The sequence below is a fragment of the Coregonus clupeaformis genome, chromosome 6 (genome assembly GCF_020615455.1).
Source record: "Coregonus clupeaformis isolate EN_2021a chromosome 6, ASM2061545v1, whole genome shotgun sequence".
Lineage (NCBI taxonomy): Eukaryota > Metazoa > Chordata > Actinopteri > Salmoniformes > Salmonidae > Coregonus > Coregonus clupeaformis.
This window is the reverse complement of record NC_059197.1, coordinates 35330435-35345943: the sequence shown is the minus strand read 5'-3', so window position 1 is coordinate 35345943 and position 15509 is coordinate 35330435. Positions and strand designations below refer to the sequence as shown.

At 47.9% G+C, this 15509-nt stretch overlaps 1 protein-coding gene across 1 annotated transcript in view; it reads left to right on the top strand.

Moving 5' to 3' along the window:
- LOC121568479 (neprilysin-like) overlaps nt 1-15509 on the top strand; it is a 98780-nt gene that overhangs the window by 45035 nt on the left and 38236 nt on the right. The window contains exons 5-7 of the mRNA XM_041879006.1: nt 12955-13035; nt 13166-13261; nt 13417-13535. Coding sequence (XP_041734940.1) covers nt 12955-13035; nt 13166-13261; nt 13417-13535 — 296 coding nt within the window. The remainder of the gene's footprint in view (nt 1-12954; nt 13036-13165; nt 13262-13416; nt 13536-15509) is intronic.

Genomic DNA, 15509 nt, shown 5'->3' with positions numbered 1-15509 from the left:
GAAAGACCATAAGCAAATAGGTAAACTGGGATAATACTAAAGAGTTAATCAGGGTGATTTTTCCACAAATTGACAGAGACCCACCTTTTCACGGTAGCAAGATCTTATCTATTTTTGCTGACTTTCTATTATAATTTATTGAAGTGAGATCATTTATTTCCTTTGGGATATGTATTCCGAGTATATCCACATCACCATCAGACCATTGTATTGGTAAACTACATGGCAGTGTACATTTTTTATTTTGTATTGATCCAATATGTAATATAGTACATTTGTCATAATTTGGTTGTAATCCAGAGAGGTTAGAAAATGTATCTAGATCCTCTATGAGGCTGTGGAGTGATTCTAGTTGTGGATTTAAAAGAAAACATGAATCATCAGCGTACAATGACACCTGTGTTTTTAAGCCCTGGATTTCTAATCCCCTGATATTATTGTTGGATCTGATTTTAATAGCTAACATCTCGATGGCCACAATAAATAGATATGCCGATTGTGGACAACCTTGTTTCACTCCTCTTGACAGTTTAAAACTTTCTGAGAAATAGCCATTATTTACTATTTTACACCTAGGATTACTATACATGATTTTGACCCATTTTATAAGAGATTCACCAAAATTGAAATGCATATACACCCCAGTCGTACTTTATCAAATGCCTTTTTGAAGTCTGCTATGAATAGCAGGCCTGGTTTCTCCGATTTTCCATAATGTTCTATTGTTTCCAATACTTGCCTTATATTATCTCCAATGTATCTTCCATGTAAAACACCTGTCTGATTAGAATTAATAATATCCGACAATACCTTTTTAATTCTATGCGCTATACATTTTGCTAGAATTTTTGCATCAAAACACTGAAGTGTAAGGGGCCTCCAATTTTTTAAATGGACTGGATCTTTATATTTTAAGTAATAATGAGATCAGACCTTCTTATTGAGTGTCAGATAATCTACCATTTACATAGGAGTGGTTAAAACATGCTAATAGCGGTCCTCTTAGTATATCAAAAAAGATTTGGTATACTTCGACTGGTATGCCATCCAACCCTGGAGTTTTCCCAGACTTAGTCTTTAATTGCATCCAGAAGTTCCTACTCTGTAATTTCACCTTCACATGAGTCTTTCTGTTTGGCTGTTAATTTTACATTGTCAATAGAAAAAAAAATCTCTACAATTAGCTTCAGTTAGAGGAGATGGAGGCGACTGAAACGAAAACATTTGCTTAAAGTACCTTGTTTCCTCCTTCAAAATATCATTTGGTGAATCATGGGTTACTCCAGCATTTGTAACCAATTTCATTCAATTATTTTTGGTAGCATTCCTATGTTGAAGATAAAAATATAATTTGGTGAATTTTTCCCCATATTCCATCCAGTTTGCTTTATTTTTATAATATATTACACTTGATCTTTCTTGAATAAGTTTCTCCATTTCTTATTATTTTTCCTCTAATTTATTCTGAGCCTCTATGTTACAGTTTTTATTGCTATCTATCTGTTCTGTTAGACTTTCTATTTCCTTTGTTAGTATGAACTCTTTTGACCTAAATTGCTTTTGTTTTCGAGATGAGTACTGAATTGCATGTCCTCTAAAGGCACATTTTGTCACGATCGTCTATAAAGGGAGCAGACCAATACGCAGCGCGTTGAGTGAACATGATGACTTTAATTGATAAAGCACGTAAATACAAAACAAAAGACGATAGTGAAGTCCAACAGTGACTATGACTGAAACGGAACAAAAACCCACAACTCCCACAGGAAAACATACAGATTAAATATGGCTCCCAATCAGAGATAACGAGCCGACAGCTGACACTCGTTACCTCCGATTGGGAGTCATAGAACCCAACAAAGAAATACAACACATAGAACCACCCAACCAAACAAAACACCACGAAACGAACACACCCTGGCTCAACACACAAAGTCCCGGACCCAGAGCGTGACAGTACCCCCCCCTAAATGCGCGGACTGCGACCGCGCCTCAATAAGGCTAAACAAGGGAGGGCTGGGTGGGCATACCTCTTCGGCGGTGGTTCTGGCTCTGGCCGTGGTCCCCACCCCACCAAAGTCACTACCCGCTTACGTAGCCTCCTCCACATGACCACCCCCCAACTAAACCCCACTGGATTAAGGGGCGGCACCGGACTAAAGGGCAGCACCGGACTAAGGGGCAGCACCGGACTAAGGGGCAGCACCGGACTAAGGGGCAGTACCGGACTAAGGGGCAGCACCAGGATAAGGGGCAGCACCGGGCTAAGGGACAGCACCGGACTCAATGGCGGATCCTGGCTGGCTGGCTCTGGCGGATCCTGGCTGGACGGCTCATGGCTGGCTGAAGGATCTGGCTGCTCATGGCTGGCTGACGGATCTGGCTGCTCATGGCTGGCTGACGGATCTGGCTGCTCATGGCTGGCCGACGGATCTGGCTGCTCATGGCTGGCCGACGGATCTGGCTGCTCATGGCTGGCTGACGGATCTGGCTGCTCATGGCCGGCTGACGGATCTGGCTGCTCATGGCTGGCGGAAGGCTCTGGCTGATCCTGTCTGGCGGAAGGCTCTGGCTGATCCTGTCTGGCGGAAGGCTCTGGCTGATCCTGTCTGGCGGAAGGCTCTAGCGGCTCCGGTCTGGCGGACGGCTCTGAAGGCTCATGACAGACGGGCGGCTTTGCAGGCTCCGTACAGACGGGCAGTTCATGCAGCGCTTGGCAGACGGACAGTTCAGACGGCGTTGGGCAGACAGGCAGTTCAGGCGCCGTTGGGCAGACGGGCAGTTCAAGCGCCGTTGGGCAGACGGGCAGTTCAGGCGCCGTTGGGCAGACGGCAGACTCTGGCCGTCTGAGGCGCACCGTAGGCCTGGTGCGTGGTGCCGGAACTGGAGGTACCGGGCTGAGGACACGCATCTCAGGGCTAGTGCGGGGAGAAGGAACAGGCCGGACCGGGCTGGCGACGCGCACCGTAGGTTTGGTGCGAGTGGCAGGAACAGGCCGGGTCGGGCTGGCGACGCGCACCGTAGACTTGGTGCGGGTGGCAGGAACAGGCCGGACCGGGCTGGCGACGCGCACCGTAGGTTTGGTGCGAGTGGCAGGAACAGGCCGGGTCGGGCTGGCGACGCGCACCGTAGGTTTGGTGCGAGTGGCAGGAACAGGCCGGGCTGGGCTGGCGACGCACACCGTAGGTTCTGTGCGTGGAGCAGGAACAGGCCGGACTGGGCTGGCGACGCACACCGTAGGTTCTGTGCGTGGAGCAGGAACAGGCCGGGCTGGGCTGGCGACGCACACCGTAGGTTCTGTGCGTGGAGCAGGAACAGGCCGGGCCGGGCTGGCGACGCACACCGTAGGTTCTGTGCGTGGAGCAGGAACAGGCCGGGCTGGGCTGGCGACGCACACCTTAGGTTCTGTGCGTGGAGCAGGAACAGGCCGGGCTGGGCTGGCGACGCACACCGTAGGTTCTGTGCGTGGAGCAGGAACAGGCCGGGCTGGGCTGGCGACGCACACCGTAGGTTCTGTGCGTGGAGCAGGAACAGGCCGGGCTGGGCTGGCGACGCACACCGTAGGTTCTGTGCGTGGAGCAGGAACAGGCCGGGCTGGGCTGGCGACGCACACCGTAGGTTCTGTGCGTGGAGCAGGAACAGGCCGGGCTGGACTGGCGACGCACACCGTGGGCTTGATGCGTGGAGTAGGAACAGGCCGGTCCGTACTGGGAACACACACCACTGGCTTTAACTGGGGATCAGGAACGGGCCGGACCGGACTGGTAACACACATCAGTCTCTCACGCCGTGCCGCAACAACTTCCCTTCCTCTACTCGCCAATGGCTCCCGTAATCCGATAGCCTTCTCTCCACGTCTCCCTGTGGCAGCCTCCTGCTGCCCAGCCGCCTAAGCCATGTGCCCCCCCAAAAAACTTTTTTGGGGTTGCCTCTCGTCCTTCCAACGATGACCCTGCTGACGCCGTTGCTCCTCTCTCGCCAGGGCCTTGATCTTCCCCCCAAGGTCCCTTGCCCCCGAGCATGTCCTCCCAGGACCACGATTTGCCCACCTGGGCCATCGCCAGCCTCTCGATCTCCTTACCAGGCGCCTCCTCCCATGTCCAGTCTCTTTGCTCCTGGACACGCTGCTTGGTCCTTTTATGGTGGGTTTTTCTGTCACGATCGTCTATAAAGGGAGCAGACCAATACGCAGCGCGTTGAGTGAACATGATGACTTTAATTGATAAAGCACGTAAATACAAAGCAAAAGACGATAGTGAAGTCCAACAGTGACTATGACTGAAACGGAACAAAAACCCACAACTCCCACAGGAAAACATACAGATTAAATATGGCTCCCAATCAGAGATAACGAGCCGACAGCTGACACTCGTTACCTCCGATTGGGAGTCATAGAACCCAACAAAGAAATACAACACATAGAACCACCCAACCAAACAAAACACCACGAAACGAACACACCCTGGCTCAACACACAAAGTCCCGGACCCAGAGCGTGACAGTACCCCCCCCTAAAGGCGCGGACTGCGACCGCGCCTCAATAAGGCTAAACAAGGGAGGGCTGGGTGGGCATACCTCTTCGGCGGTGGTTCTGGCTCTGGCCGTGGTCCCCACCCCCACCAAAGTCACTACCCGCTTACGTAGCCTCCTCCACATGACCACCCCCCAACTAAACCCCCACTGGATTAAGGGGCGGCACCGGACTAAAGGGCAGCACCGGACTAAGGGGCAGCACCGGACTAAGGGGCAGCACCGGACTAAGGGGCAGTACCGGACTAAGGGGCAGCACCAGGATAAGGGGCAGCACCGGGCTAAGGGACAGCACCGGACTCAATGGCGGATCCTGGCTGGCTGGCTCTGGCGGATCCTGGCTGGACGGCTCATGGCTGGCTGAAGGATCTGGCTGCTCATGGCTGGCTGACGGATCTGGCTGCTCATGGCTGGCTGACGGATCTGGCTGCTCATGGCTGGCCGACGGATCTGGCTGCTCGTGGCTGGCCGACGGATCTGGCTGCTCATGGCTGGCTGACGGATCTGGCTGCTCATGGCCGGCTGACGGATCTGGCTGCTCATGGCTGGCGGAAGGCTCTGGCTGATCCTGTCTGGCGGAAGGCTCTGGCTGATCCTGTCTGGCGGAAGGCTCTGGCTGATCCTGTCTGGCGGAAGGCTCTAGCGGCTCCCGGGTCTGGCGGACGGCTCTGAAGGCTCATGACAGACGGGCGGCTTTGCAGGCTCCGTACAGACGGGCAGTTCATGCAGCGCTTGGCAGACGGACAGTTCAGACGGCGTTGGGCAGACAGGCAGTTCAGGCGCCGTTGGGCAGACGGGCAGTTCAAGCGCCGTTGGGCAGACGGGCAGTTCAGGCGCCGTTGGGCAGACGGCAGACTCTGGCCGTCTGAGGCGCACCGTAGGCCTGGTGCGTGGTGCCGGAACTGGAGGTACCGGGCTGAGGACACGCATCTCAGGGCTAGTGCGGGGAGAAGGAACAGGCCGGACCGGGCTGGCGACGCCGCACCGTAGGTTTGGTGCGAGTGGCAGGAACAGGCCGGGTCGGGCTGGCGACGCGCACCGTAGACTTGGTGCGGGTGGCAGGAACAGGCCGGACCGGGCTGGCGACGCGCACCGTAGGTTTGGTGCGAGTGGCAGGAACAGGCCGGGTCGGGCTGGCGACGCGCACCGTAGGTTTGGTGCGAGTGGCAGGAACAGGCCGGGCTGGGCTGGCGACGCACACCGTAGGTTCTGTGCGTGGAGCAGGAACAGGCCGGACTGGGCTGGCGACGCACACCGTAGGTTCTGTGCGTGGAGCAGGAACAGGCCGGGCTGGGCTGGCGACGCACACCGTAGGTTCTGTGCGTGGAGCAGGAACAGGCCGGGCCGGGCTGGCGACGCACACCGTAGGTTCTGTGCGTGGAGCAGGAACAGGCCGGGCTGGGCTGGCGACGCACACCTTAGGTTCTGTGCGTGGAGCAGGAACAGGCCGGGCTGGGCTGGCGACGCACACCGTAGGTTCTGTGCGTGGAGCAGGAACAGGCCGGGCTGGGCTGGCGACGCACACCGTAGGTTCTGTGCGTGGAGCAGGAACAGGCCGGGCTGGGCTGGCGACGCACACCGTAGGTTCTGTGCGTGGAGCAGGAACAGGCCGGGCTGGGCTGGCGACGCACACCGTAGGTTCTGTGCGTGGAGCAGGAACAGGCCGGGCTGGACTGGCGACGCACACCGTGGGCTTGATGCGTGGAGTAGGAACAGGCCGGTCCGTACTGGGAACACACACCACTGGCTTTAACTGGGGACCAGGAACGGGCCGGACCGGACTGGTAACACACATCAGTCTCTCACGCCGTGCCGCAACAACTTCCCTTCCTCTACTCGCCAATGGCTCCCGTAATCCGATAGCCTTCTCTCCACGTCTCCCTGTGGCAGCCTCCTGCTGCCCAGCCGCCCAAGCCATGTGCCCCCCCCAAAAAACTTTTTGGGGTTGCCTCTCGTCCTTCCAACGATGACCCTGCTGACGCCGTTGCTCCTCTCTCGCCAGGGCCTTGATCTTCCCCCAAGGTCCCTTGCCCCCGAGCATGTCCTCCCAGGACCACGATTTGCCCACCTGGGCCATCGCCAGCCTCTCGATCTCCTTACCAGGCGCCTCCTCCCATGTCCAGTCTCTTTGCTCCTGGACACGCTGCTTGGTCCTTTTATGGTGGGTTTTTCTGTCACGATCGTCTATAAAGGGAGCAGACCAATACGCAGCGCGTTGAGTGAACATGATGACTTTAATTGATAAAGCACGTAAATACAAAGCAAAAGACGATAGTGAAGTCCAACAGTGACTATGACTGAAACGGAACAAAAACCCACAACTCCCACAGGAAAACATACAGATTAAATATGGCTCCCAATCAGAGATAACGAGCCGACAGCTGACACTCGTTACCTCCGATTGGGAGTCATAGAACCCAACAAAGAAATACAACACATAGAACCACCCAACCAAACAAAACACCACGAAACGAACACACCCTGGCTCAACACACAAAGTCCCGGACCCAGAGCGTGACACATTTAAAGGTGTCCCATACAATAAGGGCATTTGCTGTACCTATGTTATGTCGGAAAAAGTCAGTTATAAATTCCTTTGTCCTAGTTAAAAATTATCATCCAATAGGCTTTGATTAAATTTCCAATATCCTCGCCCACGTGGACATTCAGTAAGAGTAATGTATATGCCAATTATATGATGGTCCGACCGCATTCTGTCCCCTATCAACACTTTTTAAACTTTTGGTGCCAACGAGAATGAGATAAGAAAGAAGTCACGACGACTAGCTTGATTGAGTCTCCGCCATGTATATCTCACTAGATCAGGATATTTAAGCCTCCATATATCTACTAGTTCTAATGTATCCATGACATTCACGATTTCCTTAAGAGCATGAGGGTGATTGTTTGTGGTGTGATTTCCTTTACGGTCCATTGAGCTATTTAAAACAGTATTCTAATCCCCCACCATAATAATATTGTCTTGAATTGCTTGCAGGGTTGATAATTTATTATATATATTGTCAAAGAAGTGTGGATCATCATTATTTGGTCCGTAAATGAGCCATATCTGTTTATTGTCCAATAACATATTTATAATAATCAATCTACCTTGCGTATCTATTTGGACAATTTGCACTTTCGGATCGAAATTACTATTAATTAATATCATCACCCCTTTTGAATTTCTTTGCCCATGGAAGAAGTATATTTCGCCCCCCCCATTCCCTTTTCCACGCAACTTCATCTAGAATTGTTGAATGAGTTTCCTGTAAACAATAGATATTATATTCCTTCTCTTTGAGCCATGTAAATATTGTTCTTCTTTTGTTATTATCTACTAAGACATTACAATTATAACTGGCTATACTTATTTCACCATACACCATATTGAGATACAAGTTTGAAGTCTATTTATCATTATATATGTTTGTAAATTTACCGGGGGGGGGGGATTGTGTGCACTAACAGCCGGAAAAACCCATGCCGAACACTAAAAAACTACAACATTTTGTCATAATATATGCACAAACTGTTTTCACTGGAAAGCATGTGGCGGGCTTAATGAGGCACTGCTCTTGGCTCTTAACCACTGCTGTGTGGGGGTGGGTGGGAGGGACAGTTTTCCACCTCTGCTTTGTTTCAGGTATGGCATACTGTGCAATAATTTGCCCAATTGACCGTGAGCTTTATAATTATACCTTGTGTGTGTGTGTGTGTGTGTGTGTGTGTGTGTGTGTGTGTGTGTGTGTGTGTGAGTGAGTGAGTGAGGACATGTGGTTGTGATCTCTGTGAGTAGGTGTAAGCCCTGCGTGACACTGCACTGTATGACTGCTGTGACAGGCTAAAAGGGAAACAGATCTACTCACTACTGATGGAACATTACATTGAGACACAATTGCCGCGTTCAAAACAACTGGGAACTCTGGAGAAAAAAAAACGAGCTCCGACTGGGGAAAAACCTATTTGAATGGTCATTCAGGAACTCTAGCGTCTTTCTAGAGCTCCGACTTGATGTCATGATTTGACCTCGTATTTTTCAGAGTTCCCAGTTTTGAATGCGGCAAATGTCTACAGACAGACAGCTGTGACATCACATCACAAAGGTTCAGCGCGGTCTGTCAATCAGACAGCCGTGACATCACAGTGGGTCAGACAGTGGCTGTGTTTGAGAGCATCAAATCCATGATGCATTGTGAGTAAATGGTGACTGATTGATCTACTAATAAAAATGAGTAGTTATTTATGATACAAGGTGATTTGTAGATCAGTTGGCAGTCGCCTGCACTGTCGGCTGCAATGTCGAACAAGCCCAATGTCTGTCAGTGACATCACAAAGGGTCAGACAATGGGCGAGTTCGAGCGGATCACTTTTGTCAAGATGGTCAAGTGGCCAAAGTGCGTTGCATTATGGTTATAAGAATTGTCAGACAGCACCTACAGTTGAAGTCTGAAGTTTACATACACTTAGGTTGGAGTCATTAAAACTTGTTTTTCAACCACTCCACACATTTCTTGTTAACAAACTATAGTTTTGGCAAGTCGGTTAGGACATCTACTTTGTGCATGACACAAGTAATTTTTCCAACAATTGTTTACAGACAGATTATTTCACTTATAATTCACTGTATCACAATTCCAGTGGGTCAGAAGTTTACATACACTAAGTTGACTGTGCCTTTAAACAGCTTGGAAGATTCCAGAAAATGATGTCATGGCTTTAGAAGCTTCTGATAGGCTAATTGACATCATTTGAGTCAATTGGAGGTGTACCTGTGGATGTATTTCAAGGCCAACCTTCAAACTCAGTGCCTCTTCGCTTGACATCATGGGAAAATCTAAAGAAATCAGCCAAGACCTCAGAAAAACAATTGTAGACCTCCACAAGTCTGGTTCATCCTTGGGAACAATTTTCAAACGCCTGAAGGTACCACGTTCATCTGTACAAACAATAGTACGGAAGTATAAACACCATGGGACCACGCAGCCATCATACCGCTCAGGAAGGAGTTCTGTCTCCTAGAGATGAACGTACTTTGGTGAGAAAAGTGCAAATCAATCCCGGAACAACAGCAAAGGACCTTGTGAAGATGCTGGAGAAAACAGGTACACAAGTATCTATATCCACAGTAAAACGAGTCCTATATCGACATAACCTGAAAGGCCGCTCAGCAAGGAAGAAGCCACTGCTCCAAAACTGCCATAAAAAACAATGGTTTGCAACTGCACATGGGGATAAAGATCGTACTTTTTGGAGAAATGTCCTCTGGTCTGATGAAACAAAAATAGAACTGTTTGGCCATAATGACCATCGTTATGTTTGGAGGAAAAAGGGGATACCTTGCAAGCCGAAGAACACCATCCCAACCGTGAAGCATGGGGGTGGCAGCATCATGCTGTGGGGGTGCTTTGCTGCAGTTTGGACTGGTGCACTTCACAAAATAGATGGCATCATGAGGAAGGAAAATTATGTGGATATATTAAAGCAACATCTCAAGACATCAGTCAGGAAGTTAAAGCTTGGTCGCAAATGGGTCTTCCAAATGGACAATGACCCCAAGCATACTTCCAAAGTTGTGGCAAAATGGCTTAAGGACAACAAAGTCAAGGTATTGGAGTGGCCATCACAAAGCCCTGATCTCAATCCTATAAAAAATGTGTGGGCAGAACTGAAAAATCATGTGCGATCAAGGAGGCCTACAAACCTGACTCAGTTACACCAGCTCTGTCAGGAGGAATGGGCTAAAATTCACTCAACTTATTGTGGGAAGCTTGTGGAAGGCTACCCGAAACATTTGAAGTTAAACAATTTAAAGGCAATGCTACCAAATACTAATTGAGTGTATGTAAACTTCTGACCCAATGGTAATGTGATGAAAGAAATAAAAGCTGAAATAAATCGTTCTCTCTACAATTATTCTGACATTTCACATTCTTAAAATAAAGTGATGATCCTAACTGACCTAAAACAGGGAATTTTTACTAGGATTAAATATCAGGAATTGTGAAAAACTGAGTTTAAATGTATATGGCTAAGGTGTATGTAAACTTCCGACTTCAACTGTACATGTCGACTGCATGAACTTTACAAGTTTTGACCGCAGTCGACTGCATGACCTTTACAAGTTTTGACTGCAGTCGACTGCAAGTTTCTGCAGTTGCTCTTCACCAACTTCCTCCTGCATTGTGGGAGGCTCTATTGTCAACCAATCATTCTTTGTTTTGTTTGACTCACGCGAATGTGACCAAAGACATGACTGAAACAGGAACCAACTTTGCCGTGATTCATGTTCACAGTGGATATATACAAATGATATGCATATATATATATATATATATATATATATATATATATATAGTACACATGGTTTCAGTTTGTGAGTGTGTGATATGGGGGTTGGAGACTTGTTTATTTCAACATTATAAAGAACAACTTTTATAAACGATGGCAACACTGACATGTTGATCTGAGCCTTGCTATTGGACAACCACGTCAATGTCTGACTTTCAGCTGTCGCAGATGCACCTCGCTTAACTTCACTCACTGACTTTGTTCTACAGTGAGCTTCCTTAGGCTTACCGCTTGAACACACCCAGAATTCTTGTCAGTCAGACGTCTTATGACATCACAAAGGATGTGACAGAATGGGAGCCTGCGTTCCCAAGTTGGATGACCGTTTTAAATAGATTGTTTTTTTTCTCCCCAGTCGGAGCTCCTTTTTTTCAGAGTTCCCAGTTATTTTGAACACACTGAAGTCTGAGATTTTAACGGTGCGTCAGGCATCTTATGACCATCACAGAGGGTCAGACAGCACTAAATCAGACAGATCTGTGCTCCATATTCAGCTCTTCAGCAACAATACAGTTGTTTCCAGTGTGATCTACCCTAGTTGAGTCCATGTGGTGGACGTGAGGGACGGGGGCTCTGCAGTGTTCTGTGTTGAATACATATTACATGGAGGATTGGCTCTGGGGAGACACTTCCTGTTTTGTTCCTTTTTATCAGGATGGGCCCTGAGGTTGGGGCCAGATAAGGTCACATTATTTAACTGTGTGTGTGCATGCACGTGTGTGTGTGTTCTGGGTGTCAGGAGTTATACCACAGCACCGTAAACAGCGTCAGAACCACAGAGTGGAAAAAGACATCAAAATAACTCCTCTCCACTTTCCAAAAAAAAAGTGTTAAACGTGCAAAAAGTAAAGGGTAGCCCCAAAAGCTTCCAAAGAAGGTGAACTTGTATTTAAAGGGGTGTTTGCAACACGAGCATCAGGTGGTCTTTAATCCAAACAGACCCCCCCCCTCCCTATTCAGTTATTAATCCAATCACACATGATCTGCGCCCTTTGGCAGGAAGCACCTAATGAAGGGTTCCTAACCCAGCGCTTCATTACGATTACATGAGCACATAAATAGTGTGCCCACTAGGTAATGAGATCACAGGGGTTCTGCCCTAACCAGAACAGGGGATGAGGAGAGGGAATTGGGGTAGAGGGGAAAGAGGAAGAATGAGAGTTGAGATGGCAGAGAGCTGTTACTGTAAAAATGAAGAAAGAGTTGAGATGGCAGAGAGCTGTTGCTGTAAGAATGAAGAAAGAGTTGAGATGGCACAGAGCTGTTTTCTGTAAGAATGAAGAAAGAGTTGAGATGGCAGAGAGCTGTTACTGTAAGAATGAAGAAAGAGTTGAGATGGCACAGAGCTGTTTCTGTAAGAATGAAGAAAGAGTTGAGATGGCAGAGAGCTGTTACTGTAAGAATGAAGAATGAGGGTGGAGCAGAGAGCTGTTACTGTAAGAATGAAGAAAGAGTTGAGATGGCAGAGAGCTGTTACTGTAAGAATGAAGAATGAGGGTGGAGCAGAGAGCTGTTACTCTAAGAATGAAGAAAGAGTTGAGATGGCAGAGAGCTGTTACTGTAAGAATGAAGAATGAGGGTGGAGCAGAGAGCTGTTACTGTAAGAATGAAGAAAGAGTGTGGGGCATAGGAGAGGTAGAGAGAGAGAGTGGGCGATACAAAAAGGGTATAGAGCAAAATAAAATTATTCTTTGGCTCTAGGAAATGGGTTTCTTCCTACTATTACCAGTGCGTGTGGGAATGACCGCAGATTTAAAGCATTGGTTTTTCCTGCTTGTTTTTGTATTTCCACAGTTCTGTGATGTTTCTCAATGTTTGTTATGTGGTGAAAAGCAGCGGTGCCAGCAGACTGACAGCTCCTTGGCTTGGAGTCTGGCTGCATTCTGTCTGGTCTAAAGAGACCTGTTACAGTCCCTCAGAGGGGGACATTCTCTGTCCTCCAAAACACACAGCTCACATGCTCCATGTTACTCACAACACTCACAGTTGAACTGATCTCTGAACCTCTTTTTATTTTCAGTTTAAAAACAAACAACATAGATGTGCTGCAAATATTTTGCCCCCCATTGTAGGTGTTCTGGAGAGAAGCGTGGAGGGGGAGGCTAGCGCCCTCACTAAAGCCAAGACCCTCTACAAATCCTGCACCAATGAGAGTGAGTCTGCTGGTCTGTTTTGTTGAGGTCAATTTACATTTCAATTCAGTCAGTCATTTCAGTCCAATTAGTTGTCTACCTTTAAACTGTGAGTTAACCTGGGTCCCTTTGTCCCCCCCCTCCTCTGAAGGTCAGATTGAGAAAAGGGGCGGAGCTCCTTTACTAGACATGCTCCCTAATGTGTTTGAGTGGCCAATAGCTACAGACCAATGGGAGACTGTCTATGGTAAACTACACTATACACTTCTACCACTGTGACTCCTACGCCTATTTTGGTTTACCCGTCCTCAATCCTCTCCTCTCCTCTCCTCTCCTCTCCTCTCCTCTCCTCTCCTCTCCTCTCCTCTCCTCTCCTCTCCTCTCCTCTCCTTGCCCACTTAGGTGACACATGGAAGTTGGAGGATGCCATTGCCAGACTAAACGAGAAATACGGAACTCAAGTCTTGGTTAATTTTTTTATCGGCACTGATGACAAAGATTCCAATTCACACGTCATTCATGTAGGTGTGCAAAAGAATAGTCGCCGTCACATGCACAGTCACATGCACAGTCACATGCACAGTCACATGCACAGTCACATGCACAGTCACATGCACAGTCACATACACAGTCACATGCACAGTCACTCGAACACACCTACCTATAGAAAGGTCTACACCCCTTTTAACTTGATTCACATTTTGTTGTGTTACAAAGTGGGATTGAAATATGTATTTAAATTTTTTTTTTTTTTCATTGATCTACACAAAATAGTCCATAATGTCAAAGTGAAAACAAAATTCTACACATTTTTGCAAATTAATTTAAAAAATAAAAAATAAAAAATAAATATATATATATAGTCTTTGCATAAGTATCCCTCCCCCCCTTTATTTAGGCAAGCCTAAATTAGTTCAGAAATAACATTTGGCTCAACAAATCACATAAGTTTAATGGAATCATTCGGTGTGAAGTAATAGGGGTTGATATCAGTAGAGGCTGCTGAGGGGAGGATGGCTCATAATAATGGCTGGAATGGCGTGAATGGAATGGCATCAAACACATGGAAACCATGTTTGATGTACCGTATTTCATACCATTCCACTAATTCCGCTCCAGCCATTACCATGGGCCCGTCCTCCCCAATTAAGGTGCCACCAACCCCCTGTGGTTGACATCATTTTTTTATGACTACCCCTTCTTCTGTTTCCATAAAAACATCTGTAAGGTCCCTCAGTCAAGTATTGCATTTCAAGCACAGATTCAATTACAAAGACCAGGGAGCTTTTCAAAAGCCTCATGAAGAAGGGCAGTGGTTGGTAGATGGGTAACAATATCAAATCAGACATTGAATATCTCTTTACGCATGGTCAAGTTAATAATTATGCTGTGGATTATGTATTAAAACCACCCAGACACATCAAAGATATACAGTTGTCCTCCTGAACTGAGCTGCAGGACAGGAATGAAACTGCTCAGGGATGTCACCATGAGGCCATTGGTGATTTTAAAATGGCTACAGAGTTCAAATGGCTGTGATGGGAGAAAACTGAGGATGAATCGATAACGTTGTAGTTATGTTTGAGGCAAATCCAACACAACACGTCACTGAGTATCTGCCAACCCTTTTTTCAAGCATGGTGGTGGCTGCATCATGGTAAGGGTATTGTTGACATCGGCAAATGCTGGGGAGTTTTTCAGGATGAAAAGAAACGGGATGGAGCTAAGCACAGGCAAAATCCTAGAGGAAAACCTGCTTGTCTGCTTTACACCAGACACTGGGAGAGGTGGCAGGTAGCCTAGCGGTTAGAGCGTTGGGCCAGTAACTGGAAGGTTGTTTGTTTAAATACCTGAGCCGACAAGATGAGAAATCTGTCTGTGCCCTTGACAAGGTGAGAAATCTGTCTGTGCCCTTGAGCAAGGTGAGAAATATGTCTGTGCCCTTGACAAGGTGAGAAATCTGTCTGTGCCCTTGACAAGGTGAGAAATCTGTCTGTGCCCTTGAGCAAGGTGAGAGATATGTCTGTGCCCTTGACAAGGTGAGAAATCTGTCTGTGCCCTTGACAAGGTGAGAAATCTGTCTGTGCCCTTGACAAGGTGAGAAATCTGTCTGTGCCCTTGACAAGGTGAGAAATCTGTCGATGTGCCCTTGACAAGGTGAGAAATCTGTCTGTGCCCTTGACAAGGTGAGAAATCTGTCGATTTGCCCTTGAGCAAGGTGAGAAATCTGTCTGTGCCCTTGACAAGGTGAGAAATCTGTCGATGTGCCCTTGAGCAAGGTGAGAAATCTGTCTGTGCCCTTGAGCAAGGCACTTAACCTTAATTTGCTCCAGGGGCGCCGTACTACTATGGCTGACCCTGTAAAATGACACATTTCACTGCTCCTATCTGGTGTATGTGAAAATATTTCACCTTTCAGCAGGACAATAACCTATAACACAATTCCAAATCTACACTGGAGTTGCTTAGAAGAAGACGGAGAATGTTCCTGAGCG